General features: G+C 40.3%; 1 protein-coding gene across 1 annotated transcript; it reads left to right on the forward strand.

Moving 5' to 3' along the window:
• Positions 1-117: 117 nt before the first annotated feature.
• On the forward strand, positions 118-15,535 carry LOC103280218 (leukocyte immunoglobulin-like receptor subfamily A member 2). The gene is made up of 9 exons (XM_008118464.2): positions 118-1,469; positions 1,699-3,766; positions 5,389-5,679; positions 6,979-7,269; positions 9,274-9,558; positions 11,574-11,903; positions 12,656-12,940; positions 13,832-14,043; positions 14,759-15,535. Exons 2-9 carry the CDS (start codon positions 3,439-3,441, stop codon positions 14,762-14,764), a joined length of 2,028 nt encoding a protein of 675 aa, XP_008116671.2. The 5' UTR covers positions 118-1,469; positions 1,699-3,438; the 3' UTR covers positions 14,765-15,535.
• The last annotated feature ends 1,925 nt before the right edge of the window (positions 15,536-17,460 follow it).

Consider the following 17,460-nt stretch of genomic DNA (forward strand, 5'->3'; position numbering starts at 1 on the left):
CTCTCTCTCTCTCTCTCTCTCTCTCTCTCTCTCCCCACACACCAGTGACTGCATAGGGATCATGACAGCAGTGACAATGCATAACTGGAGGTTACATATTTGTAACTGCCCAGAAGGATTCCTGACATGGTTTCTTACATAACAAAATATGCAGGTAAGTTTGATACACATAGAGAAAGCTCATTTCCACCCTAAAGAAGAACACCAGGGTGGAAGTTGCAAAACAGTAGTATCTCAGTTCCTGCCTTAGGCAATTCGAATTTCAGATTGCGAGATTATGGCGATCGAGCGTGTGTACATTCAGTGTCAAGCTATGATAAAGAAGGAGAACCTAAAAGGAGCACTAGCCCCTGTTTACTTTCCCCAACATGGAACCACTTCTGGCAGAGACTAGAAAATTTGATAAGTATGTATCAAACAGGAATGAAGTTTGCATTTAATCATGTGTCCTTTGACCAAAATACTTATTATGCACATATATGCAAATGTAGGTGTTCCAAAATGAAAAATAAAAATCTGAAATACTTCTGGTCCCTGGATAAGGAACACTCAAACTGTCCAGCACTGTGAACAGCAGTAGATGATAGGGAAAAGCTTGATTCATTTGTCTATCTGCTCAGTAGACAGCAAGATAGGGGAAAAGGAGCCCCAAAGTGAATGCCCACATAAGATGCTGGAGGATATGCGTGCATGTGTTTCTTTTAACACATAACCACAATTTCATTATCTTTTCCTATGAAGCCATCTAATCTATATTTTGTATTTATCCCACCCCCAAGCAGTACAGATCCTCCTTTGCGAATTCTTACATTTGAAATGACTTGAGTTGTCACCTTAGTAAATTGACTGATTATCTAATCACAGAATATCTTTCTAACACATCAGGGGAGAGCACATGAGAGGCTTGTAACCAAGACCTGGTTGGTAGATTGGGCTCTTACCAGTTTCCTATTATCTTTGGATCCAGTTTGGGGACTGATGGAATGCAGGACACTCAACAGACACCGCAACTGGAACTAGGCTTATGAACTCCAACATTGTACCATTATGAAGGCGACACCCACTGCTGCCATCCTGTTGTTTTGGTGAGAAACTTCGCTGACAAAGACTGAGGGTTACTTGAATTAGGAGGGGAAGGATACATAAAAGCATACGGGGGTGTTTACGTTTTCCGAGGACTTAAACATCAGATTAATTGGAGATGAACTTTTGATAGCTTAATTGTAAAGCATGTTGCTACGGAGGCATGTTAATATTGTTCTATGAGTCAATTCATCCAAGAATGAGTGGCTCTAGGCAGTGAAAATGTTTAGTAGAACATCTCACATACATATGTCCATCTATATGTGTTCACCAGGAGACACATGCAGATACAGTAGATGTGGCCATCAACTGGCAGGGATCTCATTGTGATTGTTTTTCATTTTCAGGTTGCTTTCCAGCTCAGGAGGAGAAGATGTTCAAATTAGGTAAGAAAATTCCCAGGAAAGTTGTTTTATTGCTGAACCATAGGCTTTTGAAATTAGTTCTCTGCATCTGAAATAGTGTTTTTCAGGCTTGAAAAGTTCATGTGCAAAACACTCATATTGTGACATGGAAATTATTGAGCATCTACTAATGTTTGATGCTACAGAGAAAGCAGTAACTTGACTGTTGCACCTATTATTATATGGCTTTGTCCTTGTTTCTGTGCTTTAGTGAGAGTCTTCCTGCTCCAAACATCTCCTTGATGTCGAACTGGAGAATCATGCTAAGAGGAAATGCCACCATTGTCTGCAATGCGCCTGTCTCCTCAAGGTTGTATTTTTACCTGGAAAAAGATGCACAGATCATAACTACTCTTACAGAAGTATTCAGTGAACCTGCTTATTTCCCCATCACTAATATAAGTACAGAGCAAGCCGGAGTGTACAAGTGTTGTTATAATAGTTCAGGTCCCTCCCCTGCAACATGCAGTGAGTCTCTGGAGCTTCTGATAACAGGTAAGAAATCTGTCACAGAATAGTCACAGAACAGTGACTATTTCAACATCTCAGAAACTATCCTAAGGTTACTGGAACCTGGCTCTATGTTAAAGATGCTATTTTGATCATCTGCTTGATCACAACTTCTTAAACTGTGGGTCTCAACTTAAATTGGATCCCTTTAGTTTAATATTGGGATCACAAAAATTTGACAACAGTAAAAGGTTCCTTGAACATGTGATGTTTACAGTGGGCTTTTCAGAAAATGCGTCAGCTGTACTTCATAAAAAGAAAGATCAGCCTGTTTAGCAAGCCTTGCAAATGCTGAATTCAGTAAATGTTTAATTTTTATACCTACTTTATATAGCTATACACCTGGGTTCATGTAAAATTACTCAGGCTGAAAGGGGTTGTAAAAAATATCAGGTAATCACAAGTGGAAAATGTTTAAGAAACCCTGCACTAGATGAGAAACAGAGTATGAATAGGATCTAAGGAAGGTTTCCATCCATCAATGATTTCATGTTACAGCAGTGCAGCAATAAATGTAAATGTTGCCCAAAGGTGCAAGAGATCCTAAAAATACCTAGAAATAACATATTTTGTCAGATGTGGGTAACTTAAACTATGCTTACTGGTGCCTTGGATATCAAGATTTTACTGTAGTCACCCTTTTGCATTACAAAATTCTAAGCTTTCTATTGATAAGTGGATCCATCTTGATCTTAGAAAGGTTTACATTTTCCGACTACCAAATTTATTGTGCCCTGGTTCCATACAAACTCAATTCCTTCCAAAAATTACAACTTATTATGTACACATATTTCAAAGATTTGGTTAGATTTGGTTCCAGGGCCAACCATGGATACCCAAATCCTTGGATGCTCAATCCCATTATATATGATGGCTCAAAATGGCAAAGGAGCTCCCGGTGGCACAGCGGATTTAACCACAGAGCTGCTGAACTTGCTGACCAAATGGTCGGTGCTTATTTGCCGAGGAGCGGGGTGAGCTTCTGCTATTAGCCGCAGCTTCTGCCAGCCAAGTAGTTCGAAAACATGCAAATGTGGTGAGATCAATAGGTACCGCTCCAGCAGGAAGGTAATAGCGCTCCATGCAATCATGCTAGCCACATGACTTTGGAGGTGTCTATGAACAATGCCGGCTCTTCAGCTTAGAAATGAAGATGAGTACCAACCCCCAGAATCGGACATGACTAGACTTAATGTCAGGGGAAAACCTTTACTAAAATTGCTTTTTTGAATTTTTAAAATCTTTTCAAGTCATGGATTGTTTAATACATTTTTATATAATTCACAAGGGTGTGTTGATGATGACACTTTTTTTCCTATCTTTCACATTATTCATTGTAAACTAATAAACATATGGACTTCCAGCCTCAAATTAAGCTTAATTCAATGTTTAGGTGCAGGATGTATAACATGGGGAGAAATTCTTTAAAAAAATTGATGGCATGAATGTATCATTCTTCTTTGCTGTTTTCCTCCTGTTCACAGATCTGGGTCTACCAAGGCCAACTATTTATCTCATCCCTAGAAAGATTATTCACAAAGGAATCACTGTCAATTTTTCATGCGTGGCTATGAGCCCCATCCAGGGGTTCTACCTTTATAAAGATGGACATAAATTGAAAGACCTGCCTGTGGAACTACATAAAACAAATGCTACATTTTCCATTCCTAATGTGAATTGTAGTCATGGAGGCAAATATTCATGTAGCTACACATTATCATATCCTTTCATGTCAGAGTCCAGCAATGAAGTGGAACTGTTTGTTGTAGGTATGCAAATTCCTCATCTCAGACTAGCAAACTTTGTGTGATTCAGCTTGCAGTGTTTTTGTTCTGCGATATTTGTTCAGCTGGAAAATGCAGTTGTTCCCATAAGCAAGGGTAAGAGCACTGCTCATGGTGAGACTGATTTGATTATTCCAAAGGAAATTACAGTAAAATTATCTGACTTTTCAGACACATTCCCTCAATTTCTCAGGACACCTCTACTGTTTTCGTTTAGGGATACATACAGGGGCGGTTCAACCGTTAGGCCAAGTAGGCGGTTTCCGAAGGTGCCATGCTCTGGAGGGCGCAGTTGAGGTGCCTCTTGAGGCACCTCAAAGTACCCCTAATGAGCAGCTTCTTTTTTGTCTTTTTTTGTCTCCCCCCTCACCTTCCCCCTCCCGCGTGTGCGCCTCACCTTCCCCCTCCCGCGTGTGCACATGCATGCATGCATGCATGCACGCGCATCCCCCACCTCCTCTTCCCAGACCCACAGCCTGGCTGGCCTCCGAGGCCTCACTTTTATTTTTCAGTGATTTGGTTTTTTTTGGGGGGGGGGGGGGGGTGCCAAAATTGTGTTCGCTTACACTTGAAAATTACCTTGAGCCAGCCCTGGATACATAAGAATAACACTGAGTAGTGTACCACTCTTCACAACTCAATACTCAGGAGTATACCTTTATACAATGTACACTATTGGTTTTTGTTGTTATGATAATATCTACTGTGCAAGAGAGAGGAAGTGAATACACACTGCTTCTCAAAACAAAATACAAAATTCACAGCTACTTCTGAATAAACTTTGTTTGTGGAATTTATTTATTTATTTATTTATTTACAGTATTTATATTCCGCCCTTCTCACCCCGAAGGGGACTCAGGGCGGATTACAATGAACACATATATGGCAAACATTCAATGCCAACAGACAAACAACATACATTAGACAGACTCAGAGGCATTTTTAACATTTTTCCAGCTTCACGATTCCGGCCACAGGGGGAGCTGTTGCTTCACCGTCCAGTAGTGGCTGTACTTCCGCATTCCTTTCCTCGTGTTTTGCTGGCAGTTTTATGGTGTTGTAAATTAGCCTCCCGCATAAAGCGTCCCTAAATTTCCCTAATTGACAGATGCAACTGTCTTTCGGGGCTGCATAGGTCAACAGCAAGCCGGGGCTATTAATGGTCGGAGGCTTAACCCGACCCGGGCTTCGAACTCATGACCTCTCGGTCAGTAGTGATTTATAGCAGCTGGTTACTAGCCAGCTGCGCCACAGCCCGGCCCAGTACTATTCTTGCAGTACTATTAAAGACAACTGTGATTAACGCACCACCGCAAAAACTAGATGCCTTCACAAAATTTGGAAAGAAAAGCCTTCCAGTTTCTTCTTCTAAAACATTTTTACTGGCTTCCTGGGTTGCAACATCATAGTTGCTTTATTTAATGTGCTTCTGTATTGATCAAGACTTAGAGCTTGGGTAGGGTTGGCTCGATGCTATTAGGTCTAAGGGACAATAAGGGCTGTTATTCTTTCCTTATGCATCTTTAGAAGTAAGGAAGTCACAGAATTACTGTCCTTGGCAAGGAAGGAGATGGGATTATCATTGCTCAATCTCTTTGTTTGCACAGAAAGCACATTTCCCAGGCCAACCATCTCTCCAAGTCCTATTATGTTGGTTCCTCCTGGAGGAAATGCCACAATCCAGTGTGAAAGCAAAAAGTCATCCATGAGATTCTACCTTCAAAAGTCTGGTGATGAGATGCCTCAGCAGTTCCTGGAGACCAATGGAACTGTGGCCAAATTCCACATTATGAATGCAAATAAGAGCCACACTGGAGAATATAGCTGTAGATACAGCACTAAATCAGGACCTTTCATTGTCTCAAAAATGAGCAACCTCACTCGGCTGGCCATAACAGGTAAAAAGATTAATGTTGTACCTGTCACTCATTATGTTATGAGCTGGGAGACTGCTATTCTACAGTGTAAGAGCTATTCTTCTCTCACAGGAGGGTTTAAAACAGGATTCACATCCCTACAACACACATACAAATACACCATTCCATTTCTCCTCCTTGCCTGCAGCCCACTACCTGTTGTACAGTGCTTTTTAAGATGAAAGCCCACAAGTCTTCATTGGGACTTGGTTTGACTTTGGTGATACACAATAGTATCTCCAGTGGCCTTCTATGGCTTCATTCAGTTCATTTAAAAACAGTAATTTGTTTATTTATATTTATTTATCATGTCAGAAGCTAACTGAGAATACAGTTACAATGTATTTCTTTTTAAAAAAAAACACACACACACACACACAAAGTTAAAAACTTGACATTATACTAAATATTCTTTGACCAAGTGCTGGCCACTTGGAGTGCCTCTGGTGTCAATGTAAGAAGTCCTCCATTGTGCATGTGGCAGGGCTCAGACTGCACTGTAGTAAGTGGTCTGTGGTTTGCTCTTCTCCACACTCTCATGTCGTGGACTCCACTTTGTAGCCCCATTTCTTAAGATTAGCTCTGCACCTCGTGGTGCCAGAGCACAGTCTGTTCAGTGCCTTCCAAGTTGCCTAATCTTCTGTGTGCCCAGGGTGTTGTTTCTCATCTGGTGTCAGACTCTGATTGAGGTTCTGGTTCTTAGCCTGCCACTTTTGGACTCTTGCTTCCTGAGGTGTTTCTGCAAGTATGTCTGTAGATCTTAGAAATCTCCTTGATTTAAGGTGTTGGCAGAGCTAGCAGTAGAAGTGACTTGCAGTTAAGAAAAGTCCCACTATGGGACTAAATCCCTGGTCATTTGCTGTGACTGGTGTGCCTCAGCAAGGATCATAATGTGTGGGCTTTCATCTACTGCAAAGTGCATACACACTCCTGTGGAAAAACCAATCATCAAGGCTAAATGTGCTCTTAAATGAACAAATTCTTAAGCCCTTTGCCTCCCTTTCCAGATCAATTCCTCCCTGTTCTGTCTTTGTCTCAAATGGACACTGGAAAGACTACTGTGTGCTGTAAAAGTTACATAATAGTCATTTTGTAGTCAAACTGAGAGTCCTGAGAAAATCCTTGTTCTAGTATCACATTTCATTTGGTGAAAAGGCCAATTATTCATATATATATATATATATATATATATATATATATATATATATATATATATATATATATATATATATAGTGTGTGATATAATCCAGACTGCATCATCTGGTTGTTTTTCTTTCCAGATCCTCATCTCCCTAAGCCCAGCATCTCCCTGATCCCAAACAAAATTGTAATGCTGACCGACAGGATGCGCATTGAGTGTACAGCCAACCGTTCAGGCAACCGATTCTATCTGTACAAAGGCATTGATAAAAAGCAGCTGCAGATTGTGATCACAGATGGGGACAGTGTGATCTTTCCTATCAATAATTTGCACAAAGAAGATGCCGGGAGCTTCTCCTGTAGCTACATGAACCAATCGGAATTCTTCACTGCTTCAGAAACCAGTGACAACGTGACATTGTTGGTCACAGGTCAGAATTCTAAGTCAGTAAACACTAAAGCAAGATTAGAGGAGAGTTAGTCTGTTTAAAGTCTCAACTCATAAAGTTGACAAAAGGTTTTATATTTGTGTAAGTGTAAATGAGAGCCCCCAGTGGTGCAGCGGATTAAACTGCTGAGCTGCTGAACTTGCTGACTGAAACGGTGGTGGTTCGAATCGGGGAGCAGGCTGAGCTCCCGATGTTAGCCTCAGCTTCTGCCAACCTAGCAGTTTGAAAACATGCAAATGTCATTAGAACAATAGATACCGCTTCAGCGGGAAGGTAATGTGAGACATATTTGACTTTAGTGGCAGAGGTAGAGTTGCACGTACAGTAACATTACACATTGTGGTTGTGCATTATTATTATGCATTATATGTCATATGTTGTTTGTCTCACATTGCTTATTGTGCAATGTTCATTGTGCATTGCATCCTGTCATTGACACGCATTTTCCAATGTTACTATTCTGGACTTGCCTAATGCTAGAGTAGTAAATTACCACATGCGGATATTTATACAGTCAGTCTTCCATATTTATAGGTTTAATTTTTGTGGATTTGATTAATATTTAGAAATTTTTAGGTCCTCATGTGCAATTATATAGTCAATTTCTACCAGATGTGAATCATAGAATCATGCTGGAGGATCTGGAGATTCCTAGAAAGAACAACTTTCTAGGTAGTCATGCCCAAGTATATGGTCAACATTTAGTGAGAGTTGAGCACAGAACCACACTGAACAACCTAAAGATTCCCAGAGATGTGTTCGCTCAGATTAAAAAAAAATTATTATTTTATTCACTTCTACAGCGAATGTGTGACTGTACTATACTGAGGGGATGTCAGATCACAGCCCAAATGTGTGGCCTAAATTTCAGAGTTATGTTCTCATGAGATGTAGGGATGCCCACCATCTTGGGTGGCTTTTAAAAGACACAGGAGATGAATTAATGAAGGATGAGGCTCTCAGGCCCTACTTGTTACAATTATGACATATTCCCTATAGTATTTGAGGCACAATGTCTCTACCAGTTTCCGGGATAGTGCAAGCAGGGTGAGAGTAACTGTTTGAGTACTCCATGAACAAAAATGCCAATCTAGATAGTACTTTGGTTTGATGCAGATCCCTCTTGTAGTGTTTGGCTCAATGCCATGGAGCCCTGAGATTTGTAGTTTGGGAAGGCACTCTTTGGTGGAGAAAATGAAAGACCTATTAAAACTGCAATTCCCATTATTCCAAAGTATTGAGCAATGGTAGTTAAAGTGGTGTCAAACGACATTAATTCTGCAGTGTACATGCACCTTAGGATAGAAGACATGTTATACAGATATTTTTAAAAAATCCTGGTCAGACACAACTGCCATCAAATCCTGAGACCTTTAGCCAATCTGTAGGAGATCACAGTTGAATATGCAATCAAAGAATGTAGTCCTCATTGCACTGAACCTAGCTGAATGAACCTCCTAATTTCCAATAATAATAATAATAATAATAATAATAATAATAATAATTACAATAATAATAATACATCTTAAGCCCTTTCCGCTCCCAGTGGCACAGTGGGTTAAGCTGCTGAGCTACTGAACATGCTGACCAAAAGGTCAGCGGTTCGAATCCGGGGAGCAGGGAGAGCTCTCACTGTTAGCCCCAGCTTCTGCCAAAATAGCAGTTTGAAAACATGCAAAAGTGAGTAGATGAATAAGTACCGCTCCAGTGGGAAGGTAACGGAGCTCCATGCAGTCATGCCGGCCACATTACCTTGGAGGTGTCTACAGGCAACGCCTGCTCTTCAGCTTAGAAATAGAGATGAGCACCAACCCCCAGAGTCAGACACAACTAGACTTAATGTCAGGGGTAAACCTTTACCTAAGCCCTTTCCATCCCAAATGTGGAGAAAGTAATGAATTTCTTATAATGACAAATAGACCAGCTAGACTGGAAACAAGAATAAAATGATAATTCTGTTGCTGACTCAGTTTTTCTTTTGTCCAGATCTCTCATTACCCAAACCCAACATCTCCTCTGAGAACATTATGTTTGTTGCCCTTGAGAGCAATATCAGTATCAATTGTGGATGGGCAAACCTGAATGGAAAATACTTTCTTCAAAAGGATGATCATGTAATGTCTCACCATATTCTAGAAGCTAATGAGACCACATTTGTCATTGGCAATGCAACCTTGGCACATGGAGGGAAATATGCGTGTAGTTATAGCAACACATCACAGCCCTTTGTAATCTCATCGCGCAGCAAGTATGTGACCATCCAAATAACAGGTAAAAGAGCTGTGCCATATTTTACTCTTTGTTCGGGGTGTTATTAGGAGTTTACCTGTGCATCTTGGTGTGAGTTTTAAAGGAAGATCTTGGCGGTCTGTTTTGTGTTCGACGGTTGGATGATAGAGCAAACGGGTGCTGCATTATTAAATACTCAGTTCCTACACTTGTAGTTTGATAAGATGCTGGAGTCTTCTGGGGGAGAACTCTTAATGCTCCTCCCTAAACTGCACCTCCTACCAGAGTACTATAAATACATACTGTGGAAAGGGCCCCAGGTAAGAAGCTTCTGTTAGCATCATACGTAGTGATGTACAACTCAAACATAATGCATATGATGTGTTTCTGAAGGTCAGGTGCTATCCACTCTGCCAAAGTCTCTTTCGAGATATACTGTAATTTCTACACTAGCAGATGAGTATATGAATCTCTCTCTCTCAATCTCTCTCTCCCTTCCTCCCTCTCCCTCCCTCTCTCTCTCTCTCTCTCTCTCTCTCTCTCTCTCTCTATATATATATATATATAATGTAGACTTACATCAGTTTCAAAAGTCATACTATTGACACAAAACATGATTTTTTTGTCCTCAAACTGGTTGTTTTTTTAAAATAATTTTTACCCTGAATTTTGGGTGAAGGTCTGTATGAGTTCCATTTTTGTTTGTCATTTGGTATCCTCAATAGGCAGCTTTGCATTTGAGCTGAGGGAGAATAATAACACTTTATTTATATTCTGCCCTATCTCCCCAAGGGAACTCAGAGCAGATCACAGTACACATCACTGCAAACAGGACAGACAGGACAGAACAGACAGAAAGGAGGTGTGTTGTGTCAACATCTAGCTTTTGACACCTTGGAGTTTGTGTTTGAATCCAGCCACAGGGGGGTGCTGTCGCTCAATCCTCTATGGCGGAGAGCCATCAGGACTTCCTCCTTCCTTTTGATCACCAAGCATTTTCTGGTCTTTTTCATTTATAGTGTTGTGATGCACCACCCCCGTTGTTTAGAGGTGCCTAATTTCTCTACTTACAGCTCTAAGCTGTTTTTGAACTGCTTAGGTAAACAGTGAGCTGGGCTGACAGTTGGATGCTCACTCCGGCCCCGGGGCTTCGACCTGGCAACCTTTCAATTGGTAAATTTTATTGCTGCTGGTGATTTAGCTCTGCTAAAGCCCGACCCACAATAAGTTGGTGGGAGGTGATGACTGGGGCCAGCAAGTCAAATGATCAGTCCTGCCAAGAAATGGGTTTGATCACATTTGAATTTTTAATTTTATCTTTGTTGCCATTATTTCTTTATTTTTAAAGAAGAAGTAAAAGCATATGTGGATAGTCACAGATTTATTTATTTATTTTGTGTCAAAAGCATTGCATAACAAATACATTTTAAAATGATGGGAAAAAAGGAAATAACAAGCAACTAAATAGTTTTAGACCAAAAGCGGGCAACAGCAACCGCATTGTCTATAGCTTTAAGCAACTCCTCCTCCGTACATGAGGCAGGACATTGTGGGCAAGCATACATATGCGGAGTTGTTTGTTCTGCTCCACAGTCGCACAAGGTAGAGGATTCCTCCAGGTAGTGCCACCTTGGCGTGCCTCCACAAAACAGGATGGCTAATGACAGCTTAGGCAGACATACATGTATTTGTATACATGACAAGATGAAAAATAAAGCAAAGTAATCACTGTTGTGTGGCTACCAATAGTATAAAATGGCTGGGAGTTTTTGAAAACAAACTCACATTGAGGTGAATTCATGCAGGTGCTGTTTAAGATGAACTTGCCATGATGTATGTGCTGTGTGTGGCATTAACATGGCAAAAGTAGGGTCTATGCAGATTGGGAAAATATGATGCATATAAGGAATTCTATAGGGAAAGCCCAGTACTAGTGGATTTTATAGTTGAATTCACTGTTATCTTGAATCATACATTTGTGACCCACCCCTTAGTCCAGGGGAGATGGATGGTGCTGTAAAAGTGTGCGCATTAAGCTGCCTTTATTTGCTTCACAGATCCTACTCTACCGAAGCCCGGCATTTCTCTTTCTCCAAGTGGGATGACCCGTCTCGGATCCAACATCAATATTCTCTGCAGAGCCCATGATCTCAACAATACATTCCATCTGAACAGTACTTTCTACCTTTATAAGATTTATAATATAGAAAATACTGGTGATGAGAAGGACCACAGACCACAAATTATGCAACCAGACAACCATACAGCTGAATTCTCCGTCAGCATTGTGAAGGAGGAGCAAGGAGGAAAATACCACTGCAGTTACAAACCTCCATCCGGGCCCTTGATGTCAGAACCCAGTGATTCTTTGACAATTTTTATAGTGGGTAAGGATCCTAATTCAGCATGTTTCAAAATAATAAAGACTGAGATGCAATGTGGTATAGACCGTCCAGATTTACTTTAATCTGGACCAGAGTTTGAATGTCTCTATTGATTGATCAATAGATACGCCATCTGTCGGGGGTGCTTTGAATGCGATTTCCTGTTTCTTGGTGGGGGGTTGGACTAGATGGCCCATGAGGTCTCTTCCAACTCTATTATTCTATGATTCTATGTATGTATGTGGACTATGACTTTCAGAATCTCCCATGGCCATGCTGGCACTGAAGTAAAAAGCCAGTGGCTCAAACACAAAGATCTTCTTGTTCAATGGGAGCACATGTTGACTTTAAATCTGAGAGTGCATACAGACCAATTAAATTAAGGAAGCCCAGATTTTGTTCCTATTCTTCCCACTTTTATTTTGGAGATCCAAAATAATTAAAAAGACAAGAGAAGCCCATATTTTGTTCCAGTTCTTTCCCATTTCATTTTGGAGATCCATATGTGTTTTACTTATCTGTTAATATTTTCTACCAGATCAATACAATCAGAGACTTTTTATTACCAGATCTACAGGTTGATTTATTTTGGCTTAATGTCAAATTGGAAAGAATAGGACCAAAATCTGAGACCTTTCATCAACTCTGGATGCATCCTGAGGAGAGGAGACCCAGCTTCAGCTCACTGTCCTTTACCCAAGAGCGGTTCTCCTAAGGTGGTAGTTTAATTTTTCCCTCTTTCTTTCTGTGCACAGATCCCAAATTAGACCGGCCAACTATTTCCATGAGCGGGAATACAATGACTGGGGAGAACGTTACCATCTCATGTACAGTTAGCAGGGTAAAGATTAACTTCTATCTCCATAAGAATGGAAACCCAATTCCAGGCCTTGCCATGAAGACCAATTTTGACATGGGACAATTTTCTATCATCAATATTAGCTTGGAGCACAGTGGAAATTATACCTGCAGCTATACAGTTGGTGATAACCTTTTTGTGTACTCATCGCCCAGTGAAATCTTGCAGCTTTTGGTATCAGGTATGGTATCCACGCTTGGTGATTTCTTGGTATTTCAGCAGTGTGTGTTAATAGTAAAGCTTTGAGGTCTAATTACTCAGTGAGATTAAAAGAGAGGTAAAGCAAGCATAATCTATGGACTTCATGCAGCCCCAAAGGTATTTTTGGGACCCCTGCCCCTCAATGTGCCCCTCACCTGGGTAAAACAATCTGAGCATAACATAGTTTTCATGTATGGAAGTCTCCAGGAAGAGTTGTTTGACAAGAAAACCTAAGTCACCCCAAACCAGGTTTCCAACTGAATGTGCAAACAAATGTGAAATGTATGATTGCAACACACAATACACATTTGCATGAGCAAAAACAGCCCATGTGCATGGACGGGCACTTCTGCAACTTTCAACTGAATGTGGACTTTCATATCTGACAAAAATAACCAGTCATTCCTGTAGGAGAACATACATATACCAAAGTCACTAAGGACTAGAAATGACAGCCAGGAAATGCCATTACTCACATTTTTATTTCTCCCACTTCCCTAGAGAGATTTATTTCTTTATTTTGAATAACCCAACAACATAATTTCCTTTATTTAAATTTACATAACATTTAAAAACTGGGGTCTTGTATTAGGAGGCTATCCCCAGGTCATATGCCTCCAGGGTGTCACTTTCAGAATGTTGCCCTCTTTAAACTTAGACATAAATACCAGGATTGTTTCTCTTAAATAGTAGTTTAATGTGTTTTTCCTTATTAATAACTTTTGTTGTCTTGTTGCCTGGCCATACATTTTGATCATACTTCAATTGTTACATATTTCATTGGTTGCTGAGATGGCATAAACTGTGAATGATGATCTTCCTATCCACGTTCATATGGGGATGGATCCTGATTACAGTTGTCTCATTCTAGAGGAGCCGGATTACACCATGGCAAACATAATTCACTGTGTCATTGGAGCCCTAATTCTTCTTCTGCTTGGCTGTCTCATGACTCTCGATTTCTACAGCACAAATGTATATGAAGTCAACCCCCAACAATGCTCAAAGGAGGAATCCATGGGTGGTCCCACTTTGTCACCAGCTCTGGATGCAGACCCTGATCCAGCACCACCAACTAATCAGGTAAATGAGAAGGGAATGATGGTACATGTAGATGTTCAAACTTTGGGAAAACTTTCCTATCCCTTTCACATATTTGATCATTTCGTCGAAGTTGCAATGTTTTCAAAATTAGAACTAAGCCTGGTCTTGGGAGGAAAAATTGGGATCAATTTTGAGACATTTTCAAAGAATAGGGATGTGGCAGGGGATGGATAGATAGATAGATTGCTACAAGTAACAACATAAAAAGTGAATAATAATAATAATATAATAATAATAAAGCATAGCCAAGCATGTTCCTAAAGTAGAAATGAGAACATCATGTATCAGAGTGATGTTCCACTGTGAGTTAGAAGCCCTTTCCAATATAATGCAAATCACTTAGATACTGGAGTCCCATGGGAGTGGATTCCACAATTTGGAAGCAATCACAAAGGCTCTATCACAGGCATGGGCAAACATTGGCCCTCCAGGTGTTTTGGACTTCAACTCTCATAATTCCTAACAGCCGGTAGGCTGTTAGGAATTGTGGGAGTTGAAATCCAAAACATCTGGAGGGCCAAAGCTTGCCCATGCATGCCTGGTCAATTATATTCTCTCAAAACAGGCTCCTGTGATAGTGAGGGGATGCAGAGAAAACCCTCCTCCCAAAATTCCTCCATACAGGTTTATATATTTTTCATTTCTTTAGTAGCATACATTTGTATTAATCTTTTTTTCATGCTTACCATGCTAGGAATGAACAATCCTTTGACTTGGCAATAAAACCACAACCTCTGTTTGTGAGTACAGTATGAAGATGAGATCATTTTCTCAAGCTGCATGAGACTGCAAACTACTTCACTTTGGCCTTTGGAGGAAATATCAGTGGATCATAAGGCACATTGAGAAGAAACTTTATTTACTTTGCGCACTTACAAAAAATTCCTCATGCTATTTTCCCTCTTGCCTGTGGAAAAATCATTTCAAACCTCTTGCGGGGGGGGGGGGGGGGGGGTGTCAAAGAAACCTCCATAGTATTACCATCCACTGCTCTCAACCACAACCTAGTCTTACCTTTTTGAATAGTTTCTCCCTGATCTGGACAGCAGCCTGCAAAGAGGAAGAAGGCATCAAGAAAGAGGACTCAAATTTTTTCTTCATGTAGTGTTTTGTGTATTGGAGTAGCAAAATTAGGATTTGAATCCCTGCTCAGTCATGCAAACCACTTAGTTACTGGAGTCCCATGGGAGTGGATTCCACAATTTAGAAACAATCACGAAACCCACTGGAGTCTGGCAAGTCAGACTCTCTCAAACTCAGAGGAAGGCAATGGAAAACCCCCTCTGAACAAACCTTGCCAAGAAAATCCCATTATAGGAATCCCTTAGGGTCAGCAGAAATCAGAAACAAGTTGCCTGTCTACTTATGAAAACCCCATGGTTTTTAGTAGTGTTTTCTTAGGCAAGAAATATTCAGATGTAGCTTTGCCAGATATTTCCTCTGAAATATAGCCTACAATATTCAGTATTCATTGATGGTGTCTTATTCAAGTCCTAACTAGAACTGACCCTGCTTAGCTTCCAAGCCAACATGGGGCCTGGGGCCTTTAGAATAATAAGGCCTCTGGTCCAAGCTTCCATCTTTCCAAATATGTTATTAGCCTGACGTAAAACTATATCTCTACATGTGCATATTATATCCATTATGTGCTTCTCTGGGTGATATTGGATTTTAAAAAACCATTGGTTGTAACTTCAATATGAGAGAGAAAACGTCCAGAAACATCTTGAGGTCTACCTGTTCCCTATTACTGCGAGAGAGACAAAAGTCTGTGGACTAGAGAGGTAGGGATGAACTCCTAGTTCCAAACTTAAATTTCACAGCCTTGGTCACACACTTCGCCAGCTTAGTGATCCTTACCAACAAAAGAAAGTGATGAAGCTGGGGCTTCTAATAGTTTTGAAGCCACGCTGTCGCTAGCTCAACTACATACAGTCTTGTTCACTGTGAATATCCAGATTATATCTGAAGTTGCAGGAAACTCACAACTCTGCAACATCTATCACATCATCCTAGTGCTGAGCTGTCTCAATCTGTAGGAAAGAATCTCTTGTGGTGAACTACCCAATGGGCTTGTATCTATGCTTATATCAACCCACTCTTCTCTCAAGATCTTCAGCTCAGCTGTTGTGTGAAAGTACCACTTCTATTTCTGAGATCCAGATAATGCTTTTTGTAATTCCAGGACATTTTAGCCTTTCCTCCCAGTTCCTTTCTCAAGCATTTTTGTTCTTCCCAGCAGGGTGAGTTCCAGTATTTTCTTATTTGTTCCCTTTACTCCTACTCTGCACAAATGAAATTGGATTTATGATGTTGTGTTTGTGCATTTGCATACCTATATCCACCCACACAGTCCAGCCAAATATGTCCACACAAAGACAAAGCAATAAGGAAAAAAATAATCTGTATTTCTGAGTAAATAATCTGAGTAAAGAGCATCACAGCAATTTCAAAACTTATACATTCTACAGATAACCACTAGATGGCTTCAGCACTGTTGTTATGTATTTCAAAGGTTGCTTTAGCTGCCATTAGGGCTGAAAATGCTCCAGAAGTGGCTTCCAATATATATATATATACAAATGGCAGCAAAAACTCTCAACATGATAAAATATTTATAGACTCAAGGGCTATTTAAATCAATCCCCCAAAATATTAAAATTAGCAAAACAAATCCAGATAAAGTGATCCCAAATGGCCTAACCCTTGAACCTCTGATATGTATGAAGAAAAGACAGGAGGAATCGCACATAGATGCCTCTTAATTAAAGTATCCAAAAGACAAGATCTGGGAGAAAGGACTCAAAACCACCCTCCAAATCTTGCTGGACTACGTCACCCATCAGCCCAACCAGCATGGTCAATAGGGATATTGGGGACAGCAGGTCCCTTGGTCCTGACTTACACCAAAGAAAAACCCAATAAAACCAGCTTTTTGCACCAAAGCACCAGAAAGAGCAGATTCCTAAAATTCAGCACCTGGGACAGCTCTAATCAGCAGCAAGCCATAAACTCATTTCTCTCCCATTTCTGTCTGCTTTAGCTCACCGCAATTACAGTAGAGTCTCACTTATCCAAGCTAAACGGGCCGGCAGAAGCTTGGATAAGCGAATATCTTGGATAATAAGGAGGGATTAAGGAAAAGCCTATTAAACATCAAATTAGGTTATGATTTTACAAATTAAGCACCAAAACATCATGTTATACAACAAATTTGACAGAAAAAGTAGTTCAATACGTAGTAATGTTATGTTGTAATTACTGTATTTACGAATTTAGCACCAAAATATCACGATATATTGAAAACATTGACTACAAAATGGCTTGGATTATCCAGAAGCTTGGATAAGCGAGGCTTGGATTAGTGAGACTCTACTGTATTGCAAAGTTTATATG

The sequence above is a fragment of the Anolis carolinensis genome, chromosome 6 (genome assembly GCF_035594765.1).
Source record: "Anolis carolinensis isolate JA03-04 chromosome 6, rAnoCar3.1.pri, whole genome shotgun sequence".
Classification (NCBI taxonomy): domain Eukaryota; kingdom Metazoa; phylum Chordata; class Lepidosauria; order Squamata; family Dactyloidae; genus Anolis; species Anolis carolinensis.

Excerpts from the sequence above, each read along its gene's own strand:
- LOC103280218 (XM_008118464.2), top strand. The coding sequence starts at position 3,439 with ATGAATGTATCATTCTTCTTTGCTGTTTTCCTCCTGTTCACAGATCTG. Across the intron at positions 5,680-6,978 it reads CACTCGGCTGGCCATAACAG|ATCCTCATCTCCCTAAGCCC; the intron begins GTAAAAAGATTA and ends TTTTCTTTCCAG. Across the intron at positions 9,559-11,573 it reads TGTGACCATCCAAATAACAG|ATCCTACTCTACCGAAGCCC; the intron begins GTAAAAGAGCTG and ends TTTGCTTCACAG.